The following is a 27,256-nucleotide window of genomic DNA, read 5'->3' on the forward strand; positions in this document are numbered from 1 at the left end:
CTGGTGGTTACAACTTGTCAGCAATCTTCGCAAGTTGTAATAAAACATTTCAAGAGTTTGATGAATGGAATTGTTTTGAACGAAAATCAAAACCAAAATGAACATTTGATGGTAGAAGAAGTCGGGAGTGGGGACAATTTTTTTCTGTCTTCCAAAAAAGTCGACAAAAAACAAGAAAGAAAATCCCCATTTTATCTAAGATACAAATTTAAATACGACACATTTCGAAAATCAAGATTGTACAAAGTTCATAGCAACAATGAGAAACTTGCGGAAGGCAACATTTACTATTCAGAAAATTTTTTTCGGGCATTTTTAAATAACATTCTCAGTCGCATACCATCTACGTCTCAATTGATGCTTGGCAATTTGGAAAGACATGCTACTGGTCAAAATTCAAAGGCTTATGACAATTATCGCGACAAGTATAATGATTTGAAAGATTGTTCGTTTCAAACCATTTTTAGTAACAACGAAACTCAGGGAATCATAGAACAGCATTTTGGACAGATGAAGCGCGTATTTTTCAAACATAAAAGGTTCTCTGATTTATATCAGTTTACCAAAACGTATGCTCAGGAATTACAAATAACACAAAAGCAGTACGCAGATTCTATTATCCACGCTAAATCACAGAAAGGAAAAGGCAAGAGCATTAAATTCCCCGAATCAACTTTCAAAAAACGAAAACGTCGCGATAAAGGATTTTACACAACTTATTCGGCTGCCAAAAAGATAGTTCCACCGCAAATTAACATCAACCAAACCCCGCTTGCACGACTTGGCATTTCAGCAAATTTGGCAAGAGTTAATGATTCGCAATCTAGAGTTGATATATTTTGCTCTGAAGTTTGGGCAGATATGAGCTACGCAGAAAATTCCATCAATCACCCTGCTCTTACACTAGAGAGTGGAATGACTGTAACATTTGCTGATTTGATGTCAGTTAACGAAGCACCGGAAGAACGAATACACGGTGCCCTAAAAAAGCATTCAAATAATCCTTATCATAATCGCGGATGGCTGACCGATAATGTTGCTTGCGCGTTCATTCAGCAATTGACTCGCAGTTACAACGAACTACAAGAAAATAATATTTATGGTTCTTGTGATGCTTTGTTCACTAACCATATTTTATCTGGAAAAAAAATAAAAAACTTCACTAATTTGAAACAGGAATTAACTACACCTTCCAATAACAAGATTCTCCGTGAGCATACATTTTATCCAATATTATATGAAAATCATTTTACTGTCCTGCATATGTGCTCGTCTTCCGGTTCTCTGACATTGATTGATTCGGCTGACTGTAATAATGACGAATTAAAAAGCAAAATAAATATTCACTTCATGCCCTTCCTAAAACAATTTGAAAATATAGAAGATGTCAGATTCGATCAATTGGTTATGCTCCCTCAGGTAGACCAAATGAGTTGTGGAGTATACATGTGTATGGCAGTCAATATGATCTGCTCTAATAAACAAAAGCATCCGACTGATCCCAATCTGTACCGAAGAAAAATTCTTTATGAGTTATGTGTTAGTTCGATTAAAATGGATACTAGCCTAAAAAATAAGTTGGAGGACTCTTTTCACGGATTACTCTTCCAGGGGTTACCAAATTTTTCTCAAAATTGTTGGTTCAATGCTGTAATCCAGTCCATTTATTTCACGACTCGCAACCTGTATTCTATGAGAAAATCTCAAGTAGGAGGATCTCCAGTCATTGTCAACATCATGAATGTGTATCGCAACCTGGTGGACTTAGTTTCAATAAATCATGAAGCTGTTGAAAAGTGTATTCGTATGATATGTGCGTGCCTTGGCTGGAGGTTTGGTGTACAACAAGATGCACAGGAGTTCCTACTTCAATCAGGCCTATTAGCCGCTTTAAAAAATCATGGATACAATCACGAAGTGTCAGTAAGATCACATAGGACGTGCAATAATTGTGACTGGGCTTCAATTGGACAATGTACTAAAGAGACATGCATCATTTTAAATATGTATGAAGATTTGACTGATGGATGCTGTATTACTGACTATATCAAACACTTTCAGTGCATGCCTTCCGATATGGTCTGTCCGTCTTGTCAAAACCAATGCATTTCAGAAAAAGTTCATTTTGAAGATATGCCAAAATATTTGATTATTTGGCTTGCAAGGTACGAATACTCGGATCATAAATGTTCCAAGATTATTCTTCCGAGTATTAAATTTGAGCTAAATGAGACAACGTACAATTTGGACAGTGTACTTGTACACCTAGGAATGGATACACGATCCGGCCATTACCTGGCCTATAACTTCATTAACAACAATTTTATTAAATGCGACGACGAACAGATTTCGTTGGCTTCTTACTCAAACGCAGTTCGGGATATTGGCGAAAACGGGTATTTATACTTTTTCGCGCGCGCACGCCTTACTGCTACTGGTGACTCTGTGACCAGAAAAGAAAATTCGTCTGTTCTTCGCCGTCGGTTGCCTGGTGAGCTTCCTCCGGTGGTCGTCACTATTGCCAACGTTGAAGATTCGTATGAAATAAAATTCGAAATCAATGAAAAATTGCTTGGAGAAATAATATCTATTTTGACCACCACTGCTCAACTGACATACGAAAAATCCCAAACTGACTGTAAATATTTGAGACATTGTTTGTTTATAAAAGGATGTAACGAAGATACAAAAACTTATGTAAAAGATTCTGCTGCGGTGGATGAGGTCACATTGAACAACCTTCGTCCTTATTTGTTTTTTAAATTGTGCAGACGCACCATTAGGAAGCGACTGAATGGGAAACATGAACTATCTCGTTTCACTTCGCCAGTTCCTATTCACAATTCGACCATCATTGGACCACAAACAGAACTTGGGCACATATTTATCAAAAAAACTAGAAGTATAACAGAATATATAGATAGAGTTATGATTTTGGAAAGAATTATATTATTTAATGCTAGAAGACAGGGAATCAGTTACAAAGAGTCATCGGAAGCTTTGTTCCATATTCCGCCATGTACCTTCAACGATTTTATGAAGGATAGAAACTGTAAAACATGATAAGTGAAGAATAAAGACGAGGTAGATAAGCAAGTTACAAAGTTAGATCAACAGCTGGCAAAGTTTCACAATAATATATTATTTTGTTTCAAAATATACGTTTATCCAGAGGATTACGTTTTGTATCAACTGGTAAAATTTTACAGTGTAGCGTATTTTATATAGCAACCGGAGTCAGATTCACTCCCCAGTTTTTTTCGGCGCTTCAGAAGTATGTGAACCAAGATGGCGAACACTGGAACGTAGTATTTGTACCAGGTTAGCGTTAGGCAATAATTTTATTCCAATTTTCCTTATTTCAGTTCTGTAACGAGTTCGGGGACTAGTCAAGTGATTCCTATAGTATTTGTACTTGGAATTACGGCCTAAACCTGGTACACATACTACGTTTCCGTGCCCGCCATCTTGGTTCACATCCTTCTGGAGTGCCGTTTTTTTCTATGGTTTAGAATCATTTTCTTTTTGGTCTAATATTTGTATTTGCTTAGAAATGCATGAAACAATCTTTTTGCAGTTGTTACCTAGTCTATTCTAATTAATCATGGACCTTTTTATAAACACGCCGTTTCAATCGTCCACGGGATTGCCTATTTAAAACGAAATGGGCATATGGAATTGCTTTCTTATTATGCTATTGTTAGTCTTTTTCTTCTTGTGGTTACCGTATTCGAAAATTTCATTCAGTAATTTTGTTAAATTTTTTATGAATCGTATAATAACTGATATTTCATCCGAAATTTCCGTATATTTTTTATTTTTCATGGAAATACCGTTTTCATTTCGACAAGCGTGATTGCGGTTTCCAATCTGCGCGATACTCGGATATTACTTATAACAGTGGTACGGTAAGAAAACTGAAAAGTGTTTTTGGACACGGAGTGGACCTATGTATGGATCGTTTTGTTATTATATATATATTGGAATTTAGGAATTTTTCCTCATATCGTTATAAAAAATCGCTTTTCTCTTCAATTACCCGACTAATTACTGTGAAATTTTCAGCGATTAAAACTTGTATTTACTCTCAAATCTACTAATTTTATTCAAGCGCTCCGTGTCCATATACCAGATCATGGCTCTCTTGCATATTTATTACTGAACCAATTGCTTTAAAATTTAATTTATTAAAAATATTTTCGTTTTATTGTGTGTGCGATGACGTTGTTGGTATTTCCTACTTACTTCTCTCTTAGACTACTGTATCGATTGTTTTGAAATTTTCAGTGCTTCAAGTTTGCATTTTTCTTTAGAAGGCTTTCACTTTTGTCTCCGAATAATTTAATATTTGCTTGTCAAAATTATTATGTTTAAAGAAAATCACGCTTGTTTTTACTTTTATTGCTATCGTACCTCATTTAAAATTCAACTTTAGGTGAGGTGGTCTAAGACCTTCAGCGGAAGGTGACAGTTAATTGCCAGGACTCGAAATAAGCAGATTTTCGTCTTGAAAAACCAACGTTTTTCTGGTTCCCATGCGCAAAAATCCAAAACACAAGGATTGTAGTAAACTGCTTGTCTGCGGAATTCTGGTTTGGGTCAGAGAAAACGTTACAGAAATACATTTGTGCTGGTGTGCAGCAGCACTCTTGAATTGTATAGTATGGTATTTTTTTTCCTGCTTAAGTGCATATGAATCCACTAGCGCAAAGGCATTGAAAAAGAATAAGTAGTTAGCCTCGCGTAACCTCTACTTATAATTTCATAAAATAAATTAATTTTTGAATCACTAATAGATAACTTCAATTTTTTTCATCCGGGTCCGCAAAATTTGAAAATAGTCGGAAAAATTATCTCATCAAAATTTTCAATTATGAAAAATTTGCCAATAATTGAACCTCAAACGTTCAAAAACTTCAATGGTGTCACTACAATTTTTTTGTTGGAATAAGTTGTTTCATTAGTCAGTATCCAATGGTGTTTTCAAATTTTTACCTCCGAGACCGGAAAGATTCAAAATAAATCGATTTTTCGAGTGAAAAGTTCAGTTTTAGCGAAATTGACCACTTTCGAACCTCAAAAAGTGTAAAAACTTGTCGAATGTCACTACAATTTTTTTGTTGAAATAAATTCTTTTATTAGTCCTCTATCCAATGGTGTTTTCAAATTTTTGCCCCCAAAACCGGAAACATTCGAAATAATTAGATTTTTCATGAAAAAGTTTAATTTTTGTGTATTTGAACATTTTCGAACCTCAAAAAGTTCAAAAACTCATTGGATGTCACCACAATTTTTTTGTTGGAATATGTTCCTATGTTAGTCTTCTATCCAATGGTATATTCAAATCTTTTCCCCCGAGACCGGAAAGATTCGAAATAATTCGATTTTCTATTGAAAAGTTCAATTTTTGTGTATTTGAACAGTTTCGAACCTCAAAAAGTTCGAAAACTCGTCGGGTGTCACGACAATTTTTTTGTTGGAATATGTTCCTATGTTAGTCTTCTATCCAATGGTATATTCAAATCTTTGCCCCCGAGACCGGAAAGATTCGAAATAATTCGATATTTTGTGAAAAAGTAAAATTTTTTCATACTTGTACATTTTCGAACCTCAAAAAGTTCGAAAACTCGTCGGGTGTCACCACAATTTTTTTGTTGGAATATGTTCCTATGTTAGTCTTCTATCCAATGGTATATTCAAATCTTTGCCCCCAAAACCGGAAACATTCGAAATAATTAGATTTTTCATGAAAAAGTTTAATTTTTGTGTATTTGAACATTTTCGAACCTCAAAAAGTCAAAAAACTCATTGGATGTCACCACAATTTTTTTGTTGGAATATGTTCCTATGTTAGTCTTCTATCCAATGGTATATTCAAATCTTTGCCTCCGAGACCGAAAAGATTCGAAATAATTCGATTTTTTATGAAAAAGTTCAATTTTTGTGTATTTGAACAGTTTCGAACCTCAAAAAGTTCGAAAACTCGTCGGGTGTCACCACAATTTTTTTGTTGGAATATGTTCCTATGTTAGTCTTCAATCCAATGGTATATTCAAATCTTTGCCCACGAGACCGGAAAGATTCGAAATAATTCGATTTTTTTATGAAAAAGTTCAATTTTTGTGTATTTGAACAGTTTCGAACCTCAAAAAGTTCGAAAACTCTTGCGGTGTCACCACAATTTTTTTGTTGGAATATGTTCCTATGTTAGTCTTCTATATAATGGTATATTCAAATCTTTGCCCCCAAGACCGGAAAGATTCGAAATAATTCGATTTTTTATGAAAAAGTTTAATTTTTGTGTATTTGAACAGTTTCGAACCTCAAAAAGTTCGAAAACTCGTCGTGTGTCACCACAATTTTTTTGTTGGAATATGTTCCTATGTTAGTCTTCTATCCAATGGTATATTCAAATCTTTGTCCCCGAGACCGGAAAGATTCGAAATAATTCGATTTTTTATGAAAAAGTTTATTATTTGTGTATTTGAACAGTTTCGAACCTCAAAAAGTTCGAAAACTCGTCGGGTGTCACCACAATTTTTTTGTTGGAATATGTTCCTATGTTAGTCTTCTATCCAATGGTATATTCAAATCTTTGCCCCCGAGACCGGAAAGATTCGAAACAATTCGATTTTTTATGAAAAAATTCAATTTTTGTGTATTTGAACAGTTTCGAACCTCAAAAAGTTCGAAAACTCGTCGGGTGTCACCACAATTTTTTTGTTGGAATATGTTCCTATGTTAGTCTTCTATATAATGGTATATTCAAATCTTTGCCCCCAAGACCGGAAAGATTCGAAATAATTCGATTTTTCATGAAAAAGTTTAATTTTTGTGTATTTGAACAGTTTCGAACCTCAAAAAGTTCGAAAACTCGTCGTGTGTCACCACAATTTTTTTGTTGGAATATGTTCCTATGTTAGTCTTCTATCCAATGGTATATTCAAATCTTTGTCCCCGAGACCGGAAAGATTCGAAATAATTCGATTTTTTATGAAAAAGTTTATTATTTGTGTATTTGAACAGTTTCGAACCTCAAAAAGTTCGAAAACTCGTCGGGTGTCACCACAATTTTTTTGTTGGAATATGTTCCTATGTTAGTCTTCTATCCAATGGTATATTCAAATCTTTGCCCCCGAGACCGGAAAGATTCGAAACAATTCGATTTTTTATGAAAAAATTCAATTTTTGTGTATTTGAACAGTTTCGAACCTCAAAAAGTTCGAAAACTCGTCGGGTGTCACCACAATTTTTTTGTTGGAATATGTTCCTATGTTAGTCTTCTATCCAATGGTATATTCAAATCTTTGCCCCCGAGACCGGAAAGATTCGAAATAATTCGATATTTTGTGAAAAAGTAAAATTTTTTCATACTTGTACATTTTCGAACCTCAAAAAGTTCGAAAACTCGTCGGGTGTCACCACAATTTTTTTGTTGGAATATGTTCCTATGTTAGTCTTCTATCCAATGGTATATTCAAATCTTTGCCCCCGAGACCGAAAAGATTCGAAATAATTCGATTTTTTATGAAAAAGTTTAATTTTTGTGTAATTGAACAGTTTCGAACCTCAAAAAGTTCGAAAACTCGTCGGGTGTCACCACAATTTTTTTGTTGGAATATGTTCCTATGTTAGTCTTCAATCCAATGGTATATTCAAATCTTTGCCCCCGAGACCGGAAAGATTCGAAATAATTCGATTTTTTTATGAAAAAGTTCAATTTTTGTGTATTTGAACAGTTTCGAACCTCAAAAAGTTCGAAAACTCTTCAGGTGTCACCACAATTTTTTTGTTGGAATATGTTCCTATTTTAGTCTTCTATCCAATGGTATATTCAAATCTTTGCCCCCGAGACCTAAAAGATTCGAAATAATTCGATTTTTTATGAAAAAGTTCAATTTTTGTGTATTTGAACAGTTTCGAACCTCAAAAAGTTCGAAAACTCGTCGGGTGTCACCACAATTTTTTTGTTGGAATATGTTCCTATGTTAGTCTTCAATCCAATGGTATATTCAAATCTTTGCCCCCGAGACCGGAAAGATTCGAAATAATTCGATTTTTTTATGAAAAAGTTCAATTTTTGTGTATTTGAACAGTTTCGAACCTCAAAAAGTTCGAAAACTCGTCGGGTGTCACCACAATTTTTTTGTTGGAATATGTTCCTATTTTAGTCTTCTATCCAATGGTATATTCAAATCTTTGCCCCCGAGACCGGAAAGATTCGAAATAATTCGATTTTTTATGAAAAAGTTCAATTTTTGTGTATTTAAACAGTTTCGAACCTCAAAAAGTTTGAAAACTCGTTAGGTGTCACCACAATTTTTTTGTTGGAATATATTCCTATGTTAGTCTTCTATCCAATGGTTTATTCAAATCTTTGCCCCCGAGACCGGAAAGATTCGAAATAATTAGATTTTTTATGAAAAAGTTCAATTTTTGTGTATTTGAACAGTTTCGAACCTCAAAAAGTTCGAAAACTCTTCGGGTGTCACCACAATTTTTTTGTTGGAATATGTTCCTATGTTAGTCTTCTATCCAATGGTATATTCAAATCTTTGCCCCCGAGACCGGAAAGATTCGAAATAATTCGATTTTTTATGAAAAAGTTTAATATTTGTGTATTTGAACAGTTTCGAACCTCAAAAAGTTCGAAAACTCGTCGAGTGTCACCACAATTTTTTTGTTGGAATATGTTCCTATTTTAGTCTTCTATCCAATGGTATATTCAAATCTTTGCCCCCGAGACCGAAAAGATTCGAAATAATTCGATATTTTGTGAAAAAGTAAAATTTTTCCATACTTGTACATTTTCGAACCTCAAAAAGTTCGAAAACTCGTCGGATGTCACGACAATTTTTTTGTTGGAATATGTTCCTATGTTAGTCTTCTATTCAATGGTATATTCAAATCTTTGCCCCCGAGACCGGAAAGATTCGAAATAATTCGATTTTTTATGAAAAAGTTCAATTTTTGTGTATATGAACAGTTTCGAACCTCAAAAAGTTCGAAAACTCGTCGGGTGTCACCACATTTTTTTTGTTGGAATGTGTTCCTATGATAGTCATCTATCCAATGGTATATTCAAATCTTTGCCCCCAGGACCGGAAAGATTCGGAATAATTCGATTTTTCATGAAAAAGTTCAATTTTTGTGTATTTGAACATTTTCGAACCTCAAAAAGTTCGAAAACTCGTGGGATGTCACTTCAATTTTTTCGTTGGAATAAATTCTATTAGTAGTCTTCTATGTATGTATGTATGTTTATTCGTCTCGTAAAAGCAATATAAAAGAGTAAGTACTTATAAATACTGAAGACGGGATGTATGCACAAGACCATATTGGCCTAAAACACAGATGTGTGGCATACACCCCTTTGATTTATATAAATTATAATAGGGTAAATCAAATATGTACAATATGGTCCTTTATACAGGCAGTTGTGCGAGGAGGGTGGGTGGATGCGGTAACAGGGATATGGGTGGAGTGTACAAAACTGTTTGTACAAAGGAGTTTGTTAGACAAAACAACATCTATAAATAGAGACACAACACAACATGAAACGCAATGCATATGAATATAGTAATAAAAAAAATTAAAAAAAAAAAAAAAAAAATTAAGAATTTGGATGAATGTACAATACCATTGAGTGATGATACCACATACTATAAAACGCGGGAATGGTCAAGTTTAAAGGGTGTGTACATATATGGTATGCACCACTCAAGGGCGACAGTGTTATAAGTGGTCTATGGCTGTTCTGGCCAAAATGTGACCCTACAGGTTTTGGCAAAATATGATAAAAAAGGTATGTATCAAATGACTCACTATTATAAGGTTTTTTTTGAAATTCTGGATTCAGCCAAAAACATTGAAGTTTCAAAAAAAAAAATCAATAAAAAGCATTTCCACAAAACCTATTATGGTTGCATTTCAGCCAGAAGATTAGAAAGGTATAAAGGTACAGTGGGATAGGGAATGATAAGTTATAAAGAGAAGCCATTTTACCATGTCATGGATTTTCCAATGTAAATTAAAATAATAAAATTGTATGGTATCCTGGGATTAGCAGAAGAAAAAGTGTGATTCGGAGATAGGTAGCAACAATGGAAATAAATTGAACAGCATGCTACTCAAACAAAAACCATTGTCCCTACTATTTGAGCATTCTATCTATAACCTAAATTGCTGTGCTTTTGTTGTTGTCTAATTACGCATGATAATGAAATTAGAATGGTGTGCTAGTTATTAATTCAGTCCATTGTTCTATATTGAATCCAGTAGTGTTTTCGAATTTTTTCCCCTGTGACCGAAAAGATTCGAAATAGTCAAATATTTCGTATAAAATCACGGCCACACTTCGATATGACATTCGGTACAACTTTTTCAAGATTTGGCTGGAATTTTGCTGGCATTGCGGTGGCTATCGTCGGCGCCAATGCCATTTTGGGCGATAGTAAGTATATTTAACAAGCTCTATGACGCGATTGTGATGTCGTACTGATGTAATTTTTGGATTGCATAGTCTGGTGGGGGTTAGGATTGACATGTCAAAAAATGGTGATGCTACGCCCACTAGAAGTATGTTAGGTAAGAAACTACACGAGACCCTAAAATTGTTGATAATTTGAAGAGGGTTGACAGAATAGTGTTTCTTAGAGATGGTAGTTTGGAAGGAGCTTGTTCAAACATACATTGTAAAATATTGGCTAATAATATGAAAACTTTCAATTACAAACTTATGTGGGACATTCTTTCACTAAAAGTTAAACCAAGGATTAGACATATTACTGGAAATGATTTATGTGTGGCGTACCAAAATTGATATCACCACTCAGGTTCTTTCTGCCAGCTTATCGGACACTGAAGTTGCAATAGATGTCGTTCACAAAACAATCTTCTCGCGGTTCCAATTACAGCAGAGTAACTAAGTTAACTAACTAGATTAATTATACACCTGTAAGAACTTAATACAACCAAATACTCCAATAAGAAATACAATAAACAAATAAAAACACAGTACAAATACCGTAGGATACATACGTAACACAAGATACAGAATTGGTCTATGACGTCACAGTCATGAACTATTTACTTATATTGGGATACTAAAAACCGGGTAAAACATACCTAGATATACATAAGAATAACTAGTATGACACTAAAGATACAACACAAATCCTATCTTATCGACAAACACGTAATATACATGGAAATACGCATAGAAATCCCACAGGAAATAAACTGCGAAAATAGACTAGTTACGGAAGTGTTAAATACAAGCTAACTAGTGAACAGAACTATGCCAAACTGGAGAACTAGTAAACCTGTACTACTAATATCATTTCACAACAAGAATTACACAGATTAACGGCACGAAAACACTATAATAATAACCCAAAACACAGAGGAAATTCCACACTGCCGGCAGTCTGACAAACCAGCTAAAAAGAGAAAGTTACACAACTGCTCACTAGTGACTCAAGTGGTAAGAACAAATATGGGCACACAGAACAAAACAGAGTTATAGACGTGGTCGTCTCATTACTCCCCCCTTTTTCAGATGGGAAATTACAAATAAAATTTCCATCTTCAAAATTGAAAAACCATAAAAAATGTGAAGAAACTGCTAAGAACTGTACACTCAAATGAAATGTATATCTAAAATCAAAACAATCAATTGTTAAAAGCACTATCACAGTCAAATCAAATGTAATCATCCAAATATCTAGGCCTTCGCCTAGTACGTTGGCCATTATCAGAGTTCGCATCAACTGTAACTTCTTCTGGTACAGTGTCTGGCCTTGAAGAGAAAGGTAATTCATCAAGAATATCATGAGCAGCCTGCTCATTATTTTCCATAATAGGTTCCACATCAGGTAAAATGTCAAATCCAGTTAAGTCAATATCATTGTCTTCTACATCTTCATGAAGGTAAGGTCTCAGTTTGTCAACATGCACAATTCGAGAACGTGTTCCCGAATTCTTCTGAATCCTATACAAGTGATTAGGTAAACAGTCCACAATTCGATAAGGTCCAATCCAAGGAATACTCAGCTTGCGATGCTTTGGTGGATAATAATACCACACCAGTTCATCTCTCTGAAAAGTAAGTGGTTTAACACCCAGATCAAAATTTCGCTTTTGTCTGGTTGCAGCAGCATTTAGATGTTGCCTAGCATGAAGAAAAGCTTTTTCAGTTGCACAGGAAAACCATTCGACAAATTCAGTGTAACAAGGATGAGTTGATGACTCTGGTTTGCCAAACATAACATCAACAGGCATCTCGATTTCTCGTCCAAGCATTAACTTGTTCGGTGAATATCCTGTACTATCATGTACAGTGGAGCGATATGCCATACAAAGATATGGGAGATGGTCGTCCCAATCATTTCGATTCTCATTCACAAAAGCTTTCAACATCTGCTGTATGGTCCTGTTGAAACGTTCAACTTGTCCATCTGAACGAGGATGATATGGAGTTGTTCGAGTCTTTTGAATCCCGTACAATTGACACATTTCTGAAAATAATTTTGATTCAAAGTCTCTTCCTTGATCTGAGTGGAGAATTCTTGGTACCCCAAATCTCGAAAAAAATTGAGTAACCAATGCATCAGCAGTGGTGTCAGCTCGCTGATTTGGTAAAACAAAACACTCCACCCATTTAGAGAAATAGTCCGACAAAACCAAAATGTGTTCATTTCCATTTTCAGTTACAGGCAATGGTCCAAGAAAATCAATGGCAATCCTTTCCATAGGAGCTCCAGATATGAGTTGTTTCAAATCTCCCTGTCTTCTTCCGTAAAGCATCTTTGTTGAAGCACAAGACTTACAAAATTTGCACCATTTCAGAATGTCCCTTTTGAAACCGGGCCAATAAAATCTGCGCCTTATACTCTTGAAAGTTCGATTAGCACCAAGATGGCCTGCAGTGCGCAAAGAATGGAGCTTATGGAACAAATCGTGCCTCAAATTTGATGGAACAATCAATTGGATATGCGATTCCTCCGATTTACAATCAGGAATCCAACGACGATAGAGAAGTCCATTATCTACAAAAATCAAATCCCATTGTGACATCAAACGTTTGGTCACTGTTGATTCAGGCATGTATTCTTGAATGTCAGGTTTCTGAGCAGTAAGTTGTTTCCATTTCAAAACAGCAGAAATATCTGGATCTTCACTTTGCCAAGATTTAATTTGCTCATCCGTGTAGGTATTTAGCCAATTACAATCGGAACCGTCTGACAATGATTGACCGGGCTGTTTTGATTTTGCACTTACAATAACATTACTCACAGCCACATCACCATTGGTACCACAATCAGAACAATCTTCTCGCTTGCATTTGCGAACTTGGCGTGACAATCCATCAGCATTGCCATGTTTCACGCCCGGTCTGTGTTCAATCTTGAAGTCATAAGCACCAAGTGTTAATATCCATCTTGCTAACATTCCTTGAGGTTCACGAAAATTGATCAACCATTTCAGAGCAGCATGATCTGTGCGAATTCTGAATGGTCTCCCGAGAAGAAAATGACTGAAGTGACGAACAGCCCACACCACAGCTAATAGTTCCCGGTGTGTAGCACAGTATCTACGTTGAGACTTGGACATAGTCTTACTGGCATAAGAAAGTACACGTTCATTGTCGTCCTGAACTTGAGATAACACTGCACCAATCCCAAAACCACTGGCATCAGTATCCAATACAAATTCGCCGATTGTCCTCGGAGAGCTAAGAATTGGGGCAGATGTCAGACAATGCTTCAAAGTTTCAAAAGCCTTTTGACATTCAGTACTCCATACAAAAGAAATATTCTTCCTGGTCAATCGAATAAGAGGTCCAGCAATTGTTGAATAATCTTGAACAAATTTCCGGTAGTAGTTCGCTGTGCCTAGAAAACTACGAATATCGCTGACAGAATTAGGCGTTTTCCATTCTTTGATAGCCGCAACATTTCCAGGGTCGCAACAGACACCTTCAGATGAAATAAGATAACCAAGATAAGAGGTGCTTCGACGGAAAAGTTTACATTTCGAGGGCTTCAAGCGTAAACCGGCACGGCGAAGTCTTATAAAAACTTCCCGAAGATTTGAGAGTGCCATTGAGAAATCACTACCATGAGCCAAAACATCATCAAGAAAATTGAAACACCCGTTCCACAGAAGATCACCAAGGATATTGTCCATCATCCGTTCGAATGTTGCGGGAGCATTCGCCAAACCGAAAGGCATCACTACAAAGTGAAAATGACCACGGCCTGGGATGCTGAAGGCTGTCTTTTCACGGTCTGCAGGATCAACCTCCACTTGCCAATATCCGCTAGCGAGATCAAGAGTTGAGAACCATTGTGCTCCGTTTAAGGACTCAATGATATCCTCAATACGCGGCAAGGGATATGCGTCCTTGTATGTGACGTCATTAAGCAATCTAAAATCCACGCAAAATCTGGTAGAACCATCCTTTTTGGGAACTAGGACAATGGGAGAAGAATATGGGGAATCGCTGGGTTCTATGACACCCTGAGCCAGCATATTATCAACAGCTTCTTCGGCTATCTTCCTACGCGCCCACCCCATTCGACGAGGAGCCTGCCGAATCGGCTGTGGTGTGGTTGTGATGATCCTATGCTTTGCTGCTGAAGTACGGCCAAGTTCACCATCTGGTCCTACAAATACATCATGGAATTCACAAACCAAATTGACCAACTGTTCACGTTGACTCGGGGTTAGATCCTCAACGGAATTGACCATGTCATGTAGATGTTCTGGTAATTCAGAAGCTATAACCCGATTATCGGATTCGTCAACTTGAATTTGTGCTACAAGTTGAGGATGTGCAATACCAATCAAAGATCCAGCCCTGATCTTAAGTTGTCTGCCTTTTTGGTTCACCGCTAGAACAGGAACAGTGGACTTTCCTGGATCCACAACAGAAGAGATCAGCTGAATGCCATCAGCGAGGAAAGAAGAATTCAGCGGTTCAACAAGAGCAGCAACGTCAGACAAATTGCTTTTCGGCCAAGGACGACTAAGTTGTGCAGGGATAACAACCTTAGAATATGGCGGTATCGTAATATCTTCTCGAACAGTTACACGACAACACGGTACAGACTTTTCAGTAAACAGTTTGATTTCATGACCCTCTATCATCATGTGTCCAGATGATAAGTAAAGAACGCAATCATGTTCTCGGAGATAGTCCATGCCCAAAATACCATTAGACATACCTAGGTTGGCAACAACAACAGTGCGTCGTGATGCAAAAGAATCAATAGACAAATCAACTTCCAATGTACCCAGTGGTGATAAATCATGTCCTCCCACTGCAACAAGAGATTCTTCGAGCGGTGCTAAATGTGCTTCTTTCCCACCTATAGCCTCAAAGATGGAAATGTCGATCAGAGTAGTCATAGCACCACTATCTACAAGAAAATTGAACGGTTGATTGTTTACAAGTACCTTCGCATGCCAACTATTGTCATATTGCAAGGAACAAATATTCAGGTCTATATTCTGGTTCGTTGGTCCGTCATCAAGTAATAATTCAGCGGACACTGAGGACCTCAAGCCCGCTGAGTGTCGTTTAAATTTGCGGTCGAAGAGGAAGCAGCTGTTGCAGGATCAGCGGGATTCTGAAGATGTGGACAATCCCGTTTAAGATGACCAGTCTGCTTGCAATTAAAACATGCCTTGCAATCCCTGCCCCAATGACCATGTTTACCACATCGAGGACACGGGTTGCGTGGTACACCATCAAAATTGCGATTGTTGGCACGCGGTTTAACATATCCTATAATCTCATCCAGTTTCTGTACAAGTAACTTGATACTGTCTTCAAGAGAAAAGTCGCTTTGCTGATTAACTACATTACCAGTATTGCTCTGTTTCACTGCTGCAATGCGCGGTTTAGACATGTTCTTTCCCTCGGAGTGGTTATTATCAACAGAGTAATACAGTGTCGCAAGAGACAAAGCCTTTTCGAAAGTATCAGGCTGTTGCATGGTAACATGCTTGATCATGCTTTCATCGGTTAGACCGGCAAGAAATTGCGATTTCAAAATATCATCTTGACCAGTAATATCCAGATTTGGGTAGGCAAGAATAACAAGCTCTTTCAACTTATTACCGTAATCCCGTGGCGCTTCATTTGGCTTAATCCTACGACAGTGAAATGTAGTACGGTAGGAGCTCTCATTTCCGGCAGGTTTGAAGAAATGATTGAAATGAGCCACAATATCACGATAGCTAGTACGTTTCATATCTGGTAAATCTTTCAACACATTTAGAGCTTGACCCGTCATGCAAGTAGCCAATTCTAATCCCGCAGTGTCGTCATCCCACTGATTATAACTGGTAACCAATTCAAAATGGCATAAATAACTGGGCCACGTCATGACAGTGGATCCATCGAAATACATTGGCTTTTTGACATTTCTTGCCATCATCGTAGCATTAGCTGTGCTATTGAGAACACTACGACTAACATTGGCATTTGAGACACTACTAGCGCTCACTGGAGGAGCTGATTGTGTAGCCACTGTAACCATTTTCGGCCTAGTACTAAGTTGCCTTCTGACATTTGTGCCCTCATTACCATTATCGTTCAAAAAAGGAATTGTAGGTGCAAGGTTACTCACATGATCATTTTCCAAAAATTTCACTTCTAATGTCTGCGAGAACGCGTTCCGCTTCCCTTCTGGCTGTCCATCTTCTGATCCAAAATCAGAAATTTCATCATGCTTGAGAACAGGTGCTGCTTTTGGAACAACTGTTGCTGGTGTTGAAGTGATCAGGCTGACATTTGGGTCATGTGACATGGGCTGGGTTTCCTCAGGATCAGCAATTTTTCCTTTATTAACCACGCCAGAAATATCTTGCAGAATGCTGTACATCTGCCCAAATGACGAGCCCATTTTTGTATTTTGGAATTCAACTGATTCTAGTTGACTTCCAATCTGTTGTACACAACCGTCCATCTGTTGCATGCGACTGTCTATCAGTTGCAAACGGCTGTCAGTCTCCTCTTGCTTTTCCTCTGACTCCCTCAATTTCGCCTTCAATACCTGTATTTGCAGATGCAAAAGTTCATTCTCCTCTTTGGCTTCCTTTGGTGCCGGTACAATCTTTCTTCTCTTAACCATTTTTCCAAAATATCAGGCAACCGCAATTAAAAAAAAAATTCGGCAACCTCAAATGTCCAATATTGTCCAAATATTATCCGTCACAGACTAGCCTACTTAATCGGCTTAGTCTTAATAGTCCCTGTGTCAAATAATATATCCTGGCGTGTGCTCGCCAAAAATTCGTATATGTGGCGTACCAAAATTGATATCACCACTCAGGTTCTTTCTGCCAGCTTATCGGACACTGAAGTTGCAATAGATGTCGTTCACAAAACAATCTTCTCGCGGTTCCAATTACAGCAGAGTAACTAAGTTAACTAACTAGATTAATTATACACCTGTAAGAACTTAATACAACCAAATACTCCAATAAGAAATACAATAAACAAATAAAAACACAGTACAAATACCGTAGGATACATACGTAACACAAGATACAGAATTGGTCTATGACGTCACAGTCATGAACTATTTACTTATATTGGGATACTAAAAACCGGGTAAAACATACCTAGATATACATAAGAATAACTAGTATGACACTAAAGATACAACACAAATCCTATCTTATCGACAAACACGTAATATACATGGAAATACGCATAGAAATCCCACAGGAAATAAACTGCGAAAATAGACTAGTTACGGAAGTGTTAAATACAAGCTAACTAGTGAACAGAACTATGCCAAACTGGAGAACTAGTAAACCTGTACTACTAATATCATTTCACAACAAGAATTACACAGATTAACGGCACGAAAACACTATAATAATAACCCAAAACACAGAGGAAATTCCACACTGCCGGCAGTCTGACAAACCAGCTAAAAAGAGAAAGTTACACAACTGCTCACTAGTGACTCAAGTGGTAAGAACAAATATGGGCACACAGAACAAAACAGAGTTATAGACGTGGTCGTCTCATATGTGTACTTTGTTCTCAAGAACCAGAATTTATATCCCATTTATTTTGGAACTGTGCATTTACACAAAATGTATATGATTATGTTTTTTCTGTTGTATTAAAAATAAACAATTGCGAGCTAAAAAATATTTATAAAACATGTATTTTACTAGAACTAAATAATCAGTGTTTTTCACATTTATCATTAGTTGAACGTTGAACGTAATGCAGTCATACTTCTTCTGTGTACTGCAAGATATAAAATATGGTTAGAACGTAATGCAGTTATTTTTGAAAATGTTAATCCAAGTGTAAATAGTGTCATAACAAGAATTAGAAAATCCCTTTTAGCAAGGAGAAATATAGAACAACTTAGACATAGGCCTAGTTTTATAAAAGAACTAGACATAATTTGTAAGAATCTATGACTAATTGTATAATTTTTTATTTTTCTGCTATAAATTAAAAACATATAAATTAATGTATATTTACTGATAAACATGGGAAACTTTATCTGGAATCAACAATGGAATAATATGAATTGCTGGATAATACTGAATGATGTTTACGAATATATTCGTTTTTTATATGTGACTATGTTCTATGATTATTATTTTTTCATCATTTATTTATTTTTACAAAACTGTTATGAATCCACAACGTGGACCTTAAAATAAAAAAAATAGATAGCTATAGCTTTATCTGGAATCAACAATGGAATAATATGAATGGCTGGATAATACTGAATGATGTTTATATTTGTTTATTATATGTAACTATGTTATGTTCTATGATTATTATTTTTTCATCATTTATTTATTTTAACAAAACTGTTATGAATCCACAACGTGGACCTTTAAAAAAAAAAAAAAAAAAAGATAGCTAGAGCAGTATAAGGTACGGTACGGTAGTTTATATTTAACAGATAGATAAATAGGAGTAGTTTAATTGCAGAATCATGGAAATGGAATGTTTTCTACAAACTTCGCATCTTCGTTTACAAACCTCAATCCTCTAGTTTCCTGGTTTCAGTTTTTAAATATTTTTTACAGTAGAATGGAAGTCTTATAGTAATCGTTCATCAGATTTTTATGTCTTTATTACAGAATCTTGCTTCACAGAAGTAGGCCTACTGATCGCATGGTACCGTACAGTACCAGTAAGATCAGAATAAGTACAGAAGTATACCGTACTACAGTCTGACAGTACTAAGTTTGTTTTACATAAAATATGGTTCGCAGCGTACGGAATATCTGTATGATGGTTATATTTGACACTCAATATCTCATTGTGAACCTGCTCCTGATTTTGTCTGTATCGGTAAGTTTTAATATTGAAGTAGTCTATTAATTAATATATAATGTATTTGAAGTTGACCACCAGCATTTTGGTCTGAAAAGCTAAAAAAAAAGCCTGTTGTTTTACACATACACGTCTCACATTTTAAATTTAATTTAAAAGTATTGCCCGATTTTATATCATGTTTTTGTTTTATTGTGTTTTGACTGTTTTTGGTGGACGGGCAGTTAAGTTTTCTATTAAGTTATGCCCGTCCTCCAGGTCCTCTGTATTTTGTTTGCCCGTTTGTTGTTGTTTTTTGTTTCTATCAGAGTGGCCAAATTAAATATATTCATTGTAGCCTGAATTTTAAAGTATGGTAAATCCGGTCACTTACAGACTTAGCATTCATTATAATTTTTTACTCAAACCTGGACATACGTACAGGTACCACCCTTGGCACCCAACAAAGAAATATATAAAACAAAAAACAATAACTTTTAAACTTAAACTGTTTTTAGGTTTTATAACAAAATCTATTTACAAACAAATCAATTTAGTTTTTTTTTTATGTTCAGCATCTATTAATGTTTTCTTTGCTCTCAAGCTGCATTTTGTGATAACAATTCTATTGAAATCTTGCTCAAGTCGAAAATATCATTTCGACATACAGCCAAGAATAGGACCATTTTTATTCTATTCTGTTGTAAAAACTCTTCTTAACTGTATTCAGCAAATGCTGAAATGTGCTTATTGAGTTGTTCCCTTCCCTTCATATTTTTTTTCTCAAAAAAAAAAATTTTGGTTTGAAATTCAGACTCAGGAAATCTTAAGTATTCTATTCCAATGTTTAGGTGCTTGTGACCTTGCTTATCTGATCATAAAATTTGCTCATGACGTGCTCTTCATTGAAAACTCAAATTTGAGAGAAGTTTTAATGTTTATATTCTTACACTAGCATGCATCATATTCATTTCAGAATTATGTTTTTGGAGCTAATCGAAGGCAAGTTATCATTAGTCAAGCAAGGGACATATGTCTACATTTTGAAGGACGTCTTGGATTGTTTGAAAGTCCAACTGGAGAATTTTGTTGCAATTGTGTAGCTGGATCGTATTTATCCAAGATCTGTCAGTATGTACAATAAATTTTTTACTTTCAAGAATGTGAAATCATTGATAATGCTCAATTTGAAAAATGCAACAAAATAATAAAATTAGATGGTCCGATCGTTTAGGATCAGTGATGCCTCTGTTACAATTTTGTTGATTTTTGCATTTTGGTATAAAAATTGCCTTATTAATTATTGAATTATAACTCTCTTTTTGCTGTTTCTTTAATCCACTTTATTGCAACCAGTAGGTCACAGTTGTCCGATTCCAAGATGTCCCGACATTTGTTTCAATAAAACAAATGTTTTGTTTTACACTCTATTTGGCTCTGGGACGAAGTGCGCCTGACTCAATGTTAGATGCGACAGATTGCGCCATGCTTGTCTCAATAATATCTTGAATCAATCGCAGGGTGTCACATCTAACATTGAGCCACCGAAATGGTGGCAGTTTTAGTTTATTGCGCAGTGCAAATATGGAAGCCCAGAATGTCTCGTAAAGTAGGGGTTTGCACTCACTTTTCTCTTTTAATTATGTAAGGGCTATTCTTGGAATCGGAGGACTGTGCCATACTGACAACTGTAATTATTCAATTGATTGGCTTATGCCTAGAAACATAGCTTGCGCAGAAAATGAATGAATGGTTGTCTTGAAAATCTGTAATTGTTAAAGTTAATCATGTGAGTGTCATGCATACCAGTGCCACACATATTCACTCTTCTTAGTTGAGCTTGTGAGATGCAGATTTCTGAGTTTTGTGTGTGTAATATATTTCTATCCTACATTTAAGACATAAAATAATATTATCCGACTGGTGGATGTCTTCAAAAATAACTTTTCATTGTAGTTATATTAGATTTGGTCTTTTCTAGATTCCTAAATTATATACCGGTATATGATTCTGGCTTATATATACATAAACATAATAGAATACATAAATACTCCATTTAATTACAATAAGTTTCTGTTTGTAGGCTACTTATTATTTTTAATAATATTAGCACTTAGAAATATTTGCTTTGCAAACAAATACTTGAAATATTGATAGTGATCATTTTTTTCCTAGACCGAATCATCTCAGAAAGCCTGAAAGTCGAATTTGTGAGCTTTGTCCGTTTGATCCACTTGATCCGAATAATCAAACATACATGCCTACAGAGAACAATAATACGCAGTGTATTCAATCAGATAATGAAGATGTATGCAAAAAGTATATGAATACTCAACGAGAGATGGGAAATAGAACTAGGAATAGCCGGTAAATTTTACCATTTTATAAACACAATGTTTGTTATTATAGAGTATGGCCCAGTTTTAGTGACTAGCTGGTAGTGAATATGAATATTCACAACCTTCTTCATTTGTAACTTCAAAATAGATAGGTAAGTTTATGCCTTGCCAAATTTTGTGAAAGTTTTCTGGAATATAATATTTTTTAATAAGCCAAATTTAAAATATTGAAAATATTTCTGTAAAGTGAATAATGCAAAAACAGATTGAATATTATTAAAATTACAGTAGGCTAATTAAAACTGCTTTGGCAGTATCGCAAGTTATTAAAAGTTTACTGGGTGAAAGCTTCTGCTTACCAAAAATGGGATAGTCATTGACTCATTGTTGTTCCAGGAGAATTCTGGTTCTTTCAAAATAACTGCTACTTATATATCAATGGCCGCCTATTTATGGCCTTTTTTAGAATATAATGGTGGTATCAAATCATATCATAATAAGTGCTCCTCAAAACTAAAAAAAAGTCTTGGGATGTTCAAGGAAGAATATAGGTTATTCAACAAATATTTAGTTTGTAGCACATGCAATTTCTATTAATTATTACATGACATATTATTCGCTTTGCTGAATCATGAATTTAAAAATTTCTGTTTTAAAACTTGTCTAACATCATTAATTAGTCAGTGAAAAAATTGATAAAATAATTTGGAATAAGCTGCACTTATGTCTTATTAATGAGTAAATCGAATAACAATATTTTTTATCAAGGGCTATGTAATTAAAAATAATGCCATTCAGATATGATCCTTTTATTATATTTCTGATTCCACAATAACAAAATTGTTCCAGATGCATCTGTAAAACGGGGTATCATACTGCAAGCGGAACTGACGATGTTTCTGGAGGTTGTCATGAAAATAGTCCATGCATTGAGGGTAAGATGTTGAAATGAGCACAAAGTACTCATCAAATATTACCGCACTATTATTGAGTTTCGTGGCTGTGTATTCATATTTCAAACAAGCCCATATTATTACCTTACTTAATATTCAAATGGCATACAGTACTTTGATTTTTTTCTACATTTCAGTTACCGGTAATAGTTCGCAAAATTGAACGATTTGCCTAAATAGGGATAAAGCTCTTGAGTTATATTTGTATGAGTATTTGAGTATTTGAAATGTCAATGCTTGACAAAATATTGCACTTCTTTCCCGTTTAGGATTTGAACCCTCTCACCTTGCAACAAAGACGAGTGATACACAATGCCGTGTATGTCAAAATGGAACATTTTCAAATATTTCCTCACCAACTGAAATGTGTATTCCTTGGTCCAAGTAAGTTATCATGTTTTTAGTTTGATAAATAAAGTTTCTGGATTTTTTCATCTCTTTCCATACACCTAATATTAACCAGGTAATATATTATTTGCTATTAAACCCAAATTAAATTTAATAGTTCGCTTTTAGCCCTTCAAATGGCATTTTATCACTGCAGGTAATGTGCTAAAAGTTCGTTTATATTGAATCTGAATCTGGCATGAGAATGGAGTAACTAATATAATCCTGACAATCATTGCAAATTGGGTGGATAAATTCACCTATTAGGTAAATAATTATCCCAAAAAATATGGTATTGTTATTGCAGCGGAGTTTATCATTTATCTGGTTTTAGTTGAAGAGTTCTTCGATTTCTTGATTTTAATTTAATTTCATCTGTTAATAGATGTGATGTGATCGAATATGTAAAGAATATCGGTAACACAACTCATGATATGGTTTGCCAACTTAAACTTGTGGCAAATAATCTTACAAACAATAATGTCACTGGAACAATACAGAAGGATGATATCACCCTTTTGAATGATGACAGTAAGTGTATATAGTAGTAAAATATATATCTTCTTTCCTCAAAAATGGAAGTTTTAAAAAATAATTGTATTAGTACATAGGCCATGTGTGGAATATCTGACTTTTGTATAGGCTATATATAGAGTTAAAATCACCCTATTTTGATCAATTTCTGGCAATATCACACATTTTTGACATTCTCCCGGATTTGAGGAATTTTATTAGCAAACGGGTTAGCAGTCAAAATGTGGCATCAAACACCTTTCATCGGAAGAAAATCATGAATTCTCAGCTGAAGAAGAGTGGCCAGAACTAATTGAAGATGTTTTAAAAAGAAAACGTTTATCAAGTGTTTGTTTTTTAACTGTTTGTATTCAATATTTGTAGTTTCTATGTGACTTTTTTTCATATTAATTATCTATTCAAAGTTGTTGATCATTCGGTATACGGGGCGAATCCCTTTTTACTGTGGTAAGTTATAGGGCATGTACATAATCCTGTTATTTGTTGTTTTTCCGGTATTTTCCTTTTTAATTTTTTGTAATATATGCTGTATGAAAGTTTCTTGCATTTGCATGCTGTATAATTTTCATGTTTACTTTTTAAGGAAAAGCCATCAAAATCATCATATCATGTGTTATTGTCTTTGTGATAGGGATCATTGTTGTCGCTGTGCTTTGTTGTAAGTAATTTGATTATTTTCTAACAAATTCAACAATAATTTATGACAAGATTTTACATTCACATATATAGTATAATGAGCTGTTGTTAATTTCAATGATTTGTCCAACTTTTACCCCTCCTCATGGAGAAAAATAATTTGATGACTGCAGAGAATACAGTGGAAATACCTGACATCAGACAATACTGAAATACAGTTGACTGAAGTGTTTGCTGATGTTGGGTATTTATGTAGGATACTTACAAACAGTGATTGTCGGTCTGAAATGAATATTGATTAATGGTGGAGGAAGATGTAACCGACCAGTGCTTACTTCAACCATCATACAGCGACGAGGATTCCAGCAATCCTGTCGCACAAAAATTTACCCCTCAGGATTCGAAACATCGAATCCACAAAGGTGCTGTGGCGAGTGTATTATTCCTAATGCTTAGCAAGATGCTCCACGCCCCGGGCCAGCCATCATAACATTGATTCTAGACATCCCAGCCTACAAAGTCTTTACTTTTACAGATCGTTTTTACCAAAAAAAAAAGAAATCTCAAAAGTCTACTGACTCAAGTGATAAAGGTATTTTCCAAGCAGTGTGTTGAATTGTAGTTACTACCTCTTAGCTGTTGTCCAGATTGTAATGACCTGAATAGCATGCCTGGCATTCATCATTATTTATGTAATTTTTTATATTCTTATTAGTAGTTTCTGGCACTTCAGTAGTCGTCCGTGAATTCGTTCACAGACCAGTTTTCTTTATTTTTGAGGAAGTATGTGTGAGCTTGCGTGAGCAAATTTCCACAGCAATTGCATTTTAACTCCAATTCAAATGAAGTAAAGTTCTAACTTTAATTGTGCGAAAGTCCAGACCTGGATTGAATACTAGTGGCTTTCAACCTAATCAGGTCTGTGTCAAAGAGCAGCGACATTGATTGAGTTACATTGATTTAATTCTATTTTTTTACACAGTCTGCATCTAAATTTGTGTGTGTTTTTTGTCAAATGATTTGATTGCTATTGGTTTGTTTAAGAAACTTCACCTGAAAATGGTCGAATTCCGCCAGAGACTCCGAAACAGAATGGGAAATTACTTCCAAACCATGAAAACAAAGACGCTACAAATGAGGATTCAAGTGTGAGTTTATATATATTCATTATACTATAAATTGACTAGGCTATATAACCTGAGTTGTATCTTTAGGAAGGTTAGAAACTTGTGCTATCTTAAGTTATATTTCAAAAGTAAAATGGGCAGTGCCAAAGACTATTGTATTTGTTTTTTGAAAACAGCAACACTTCTTCATTTATTGGACAAAACAAAAATTTTCACACCTGTTTGTAAGACTAATACATTGCACAGAAACAAGCCAAATCTGAAAGATGCACTTGAAATCGCCATATATATATATTTAGGTATATCTTGCATTCCACTTACCTTATGCGAATTGTTAAATATTTTGTATTCAGTTGTTCTCTTTGATTATAATTGTAAAACACTAGAATATTTTAATTCATACCTCACTTATTACCATTTAATTGTGTTCTACTGTTTCTTTACCACACCAAACCCGACAGGAAGAAGACAGTTTTGTTGTAACAATGGAGGAAGAGACAAATAGCAGTGAAAAAATTTCTTTACATGAAATTAGCCGTAGTGAAAATCCTAAATCTGACAATAATGCAACACCCATAAGTTCAAGTTTACAGGAAAGTAGTGATGTTTTAGAAGCCACTGTTGCTGCCGAGATGGTAATTTGTAAATATTTAGATTAGGTAATTTATCTGCTATGTAGATATATTCAAAGTAATATTGAGCTCAGTAATGAAATACCTCCACAGTCATTTTATATTGTGGTAGGGTACTTACAAGATATTGTCCATGAGAAGTGTGATTTGAATTTCAATTAGTTTGCTTCATTTCCAAAAATGAAGGGACTGAGTTCAATTGAGCGAATGCAAGCAGTGTGAATTTCAGTAGAAAGATGTCTTGTTTAAATTTTGATAATCATTGGCTTTAAATTTTATATGAAGTTTGGTGAGCTTTATGTAATGTATGCTGTAGCTAATCTTGACTGGTTTGTATTCAAATCAATTGGCTGACACTAAATGAGACTGTAAACATCAAAGCTTTATGTTCAAAATTTAGTTTTTCTACATTGTAAGCCAGGATTGTTGAAATTCTATTCAGTATCTGAAATATCGCGGTCTGGTGCGTAATCATGATTTTTTACTTTCTATTTAGGTTCCGTGTCAAAATAAAGAATTTTTTAATGAAGAGCAACTGGATGGAATTGAGAAAAAGGGGGTAAGAGATTTTAATTATATTTATGATAAAATCTTAATCCCTCCATATTAGATCTACTGGGGAATTACAGTTCTGGTGAGAGATTTGAGACATGCAAAAAATAGGAGACAATGCCATGACTTTAAACACCATAAACTTGGGCTGAATAGCAAAAGTAATGTTTATGAATGTATAAATATTTGACACCTGTATTTATTGGTATGTATAAGTCTATAAGATACAGTGGCTAAAACAAATAAAATTTGCCCTCAAGGACAATTAAGACAAGACGTAAGACAATTAAGTATTTCGATTTAAAAATAAACTACAAGTTTGATTGTTTCCGTTCTGAGAAATTACCTCTGGGTAGTGGCCAGTATTATTAATTTTTTTAGGTAAGGATAAGATGAAATTTGCAAACTATCAGAATTAAATTACATTCATGCAATTTGATTAATGATCGGAAATTGAGCATGTTTGCTTGAAATTCTTAAATTCTCGTTTCAGTTTCTCAATTGTTGTGTCGAAAGATGTTTGAAGAATCCATCTATTGGTGAGTTCTACTTGAAGGATTCTGCACTGTACAGCTTTTATATTCTAAAATGCTCTTCATGTATTTATCTCATACCTATCTACCACTCAAAACTGTGAATATACTCAATACTACACAGTGTTCACTATTAGCGCACTTTTTTGCGAAAATTGCGAAGCACTTTCGCAACTTTTTTTAGGGACTGCGAAATAGCACTTTTTTCCGATTTTGAAGAGAAATAGCACTTTTTTCCGATTTTGAATGGA

General features: G+C 35.0%; 1 protein-coding gene across 4 annotated transcripts in view; it reads left to right on the plus strand.

Annotated features, from left to right (window-relative positions):
* LOC120347455 (uncharacterized) overlaps nucleotides 1-27,256 on the plus strand; it is a 68,560-nt gene that overhangs the window by 33,415 nt on the left and 7,889 nt on the right. Inside the window, exons 2-13 of one of the 4 annotated variants that reach the window (XM_078117601.1) lie at nucleotides 19,184-19,351; nucleotides 20,289-20,443; nucleotides 21,488-21,679; nucleotides 22,501-22,586; nucleotides 22,874-22,988; nucleotides 23,377-23,522; nucleotides 24,109-24,183; nucleotides 24,697-24,753; nucleotides 25,206-25,309; nucleotides 25,750-25,923; nucleotides 26,417-26,479; nucleotides 26,966-27,011. In XM_078117601.1, coding sequence (XP_077973727.1) covers nucleotides 19,262-19,351; nucleotides 20,289-20,443; nucleotides 21,488-21,679; nucleotides 22,501-22,586; nucleotides 22,874-22,988; nucleotides 23,377-23,522; nucleotides 24,109-24,183; nucleotides 24,697-24,753; nucleotides 25,206-25,309; nucleotides 25,750-25,923; nucleotides 26,417-26,479; nucleotides 26,966-27,011 — 1,303 coding nt within the window. In that variant the 5' untranslated portion in view covers nucleotides 19,184-19,261. Of the gene's footprint in view, nucleotides 1-19,118; nucleotides 19,352-20,288; nucleotides 20,444-21,487; nucleotides 21,680-22,500; nucleotides 22,587-22,873; nucleotides 22,989-23,376; nucleotides 23,523-24,108; nucleotides 24,184-24,696; nucleotides 24,754-25,205; nucleotides 25,310-25,749; nucleotides 25,924-26,416; nucleotides 26,480-26,965; nucleotides 27,012-27,256 lie in introns of those variants that run through there. The other 3 variants (XM_039417448.2, XM_039417451.2, XM_039417449.2) reach the window with 3 other exon arrangements.

This window comes from Styela clava, chromosome 11 (assembly GCF_964204865.1).
Source record: "Styela clava chromosome 11, kaStyClav1.hap1.2, whole genome shotgun sequence".
NCBI lineage: Eukaryota > Metazoa > Chordata > Ascidiacea > Stolidobranchia > Styelidae > Styela > Styela clava.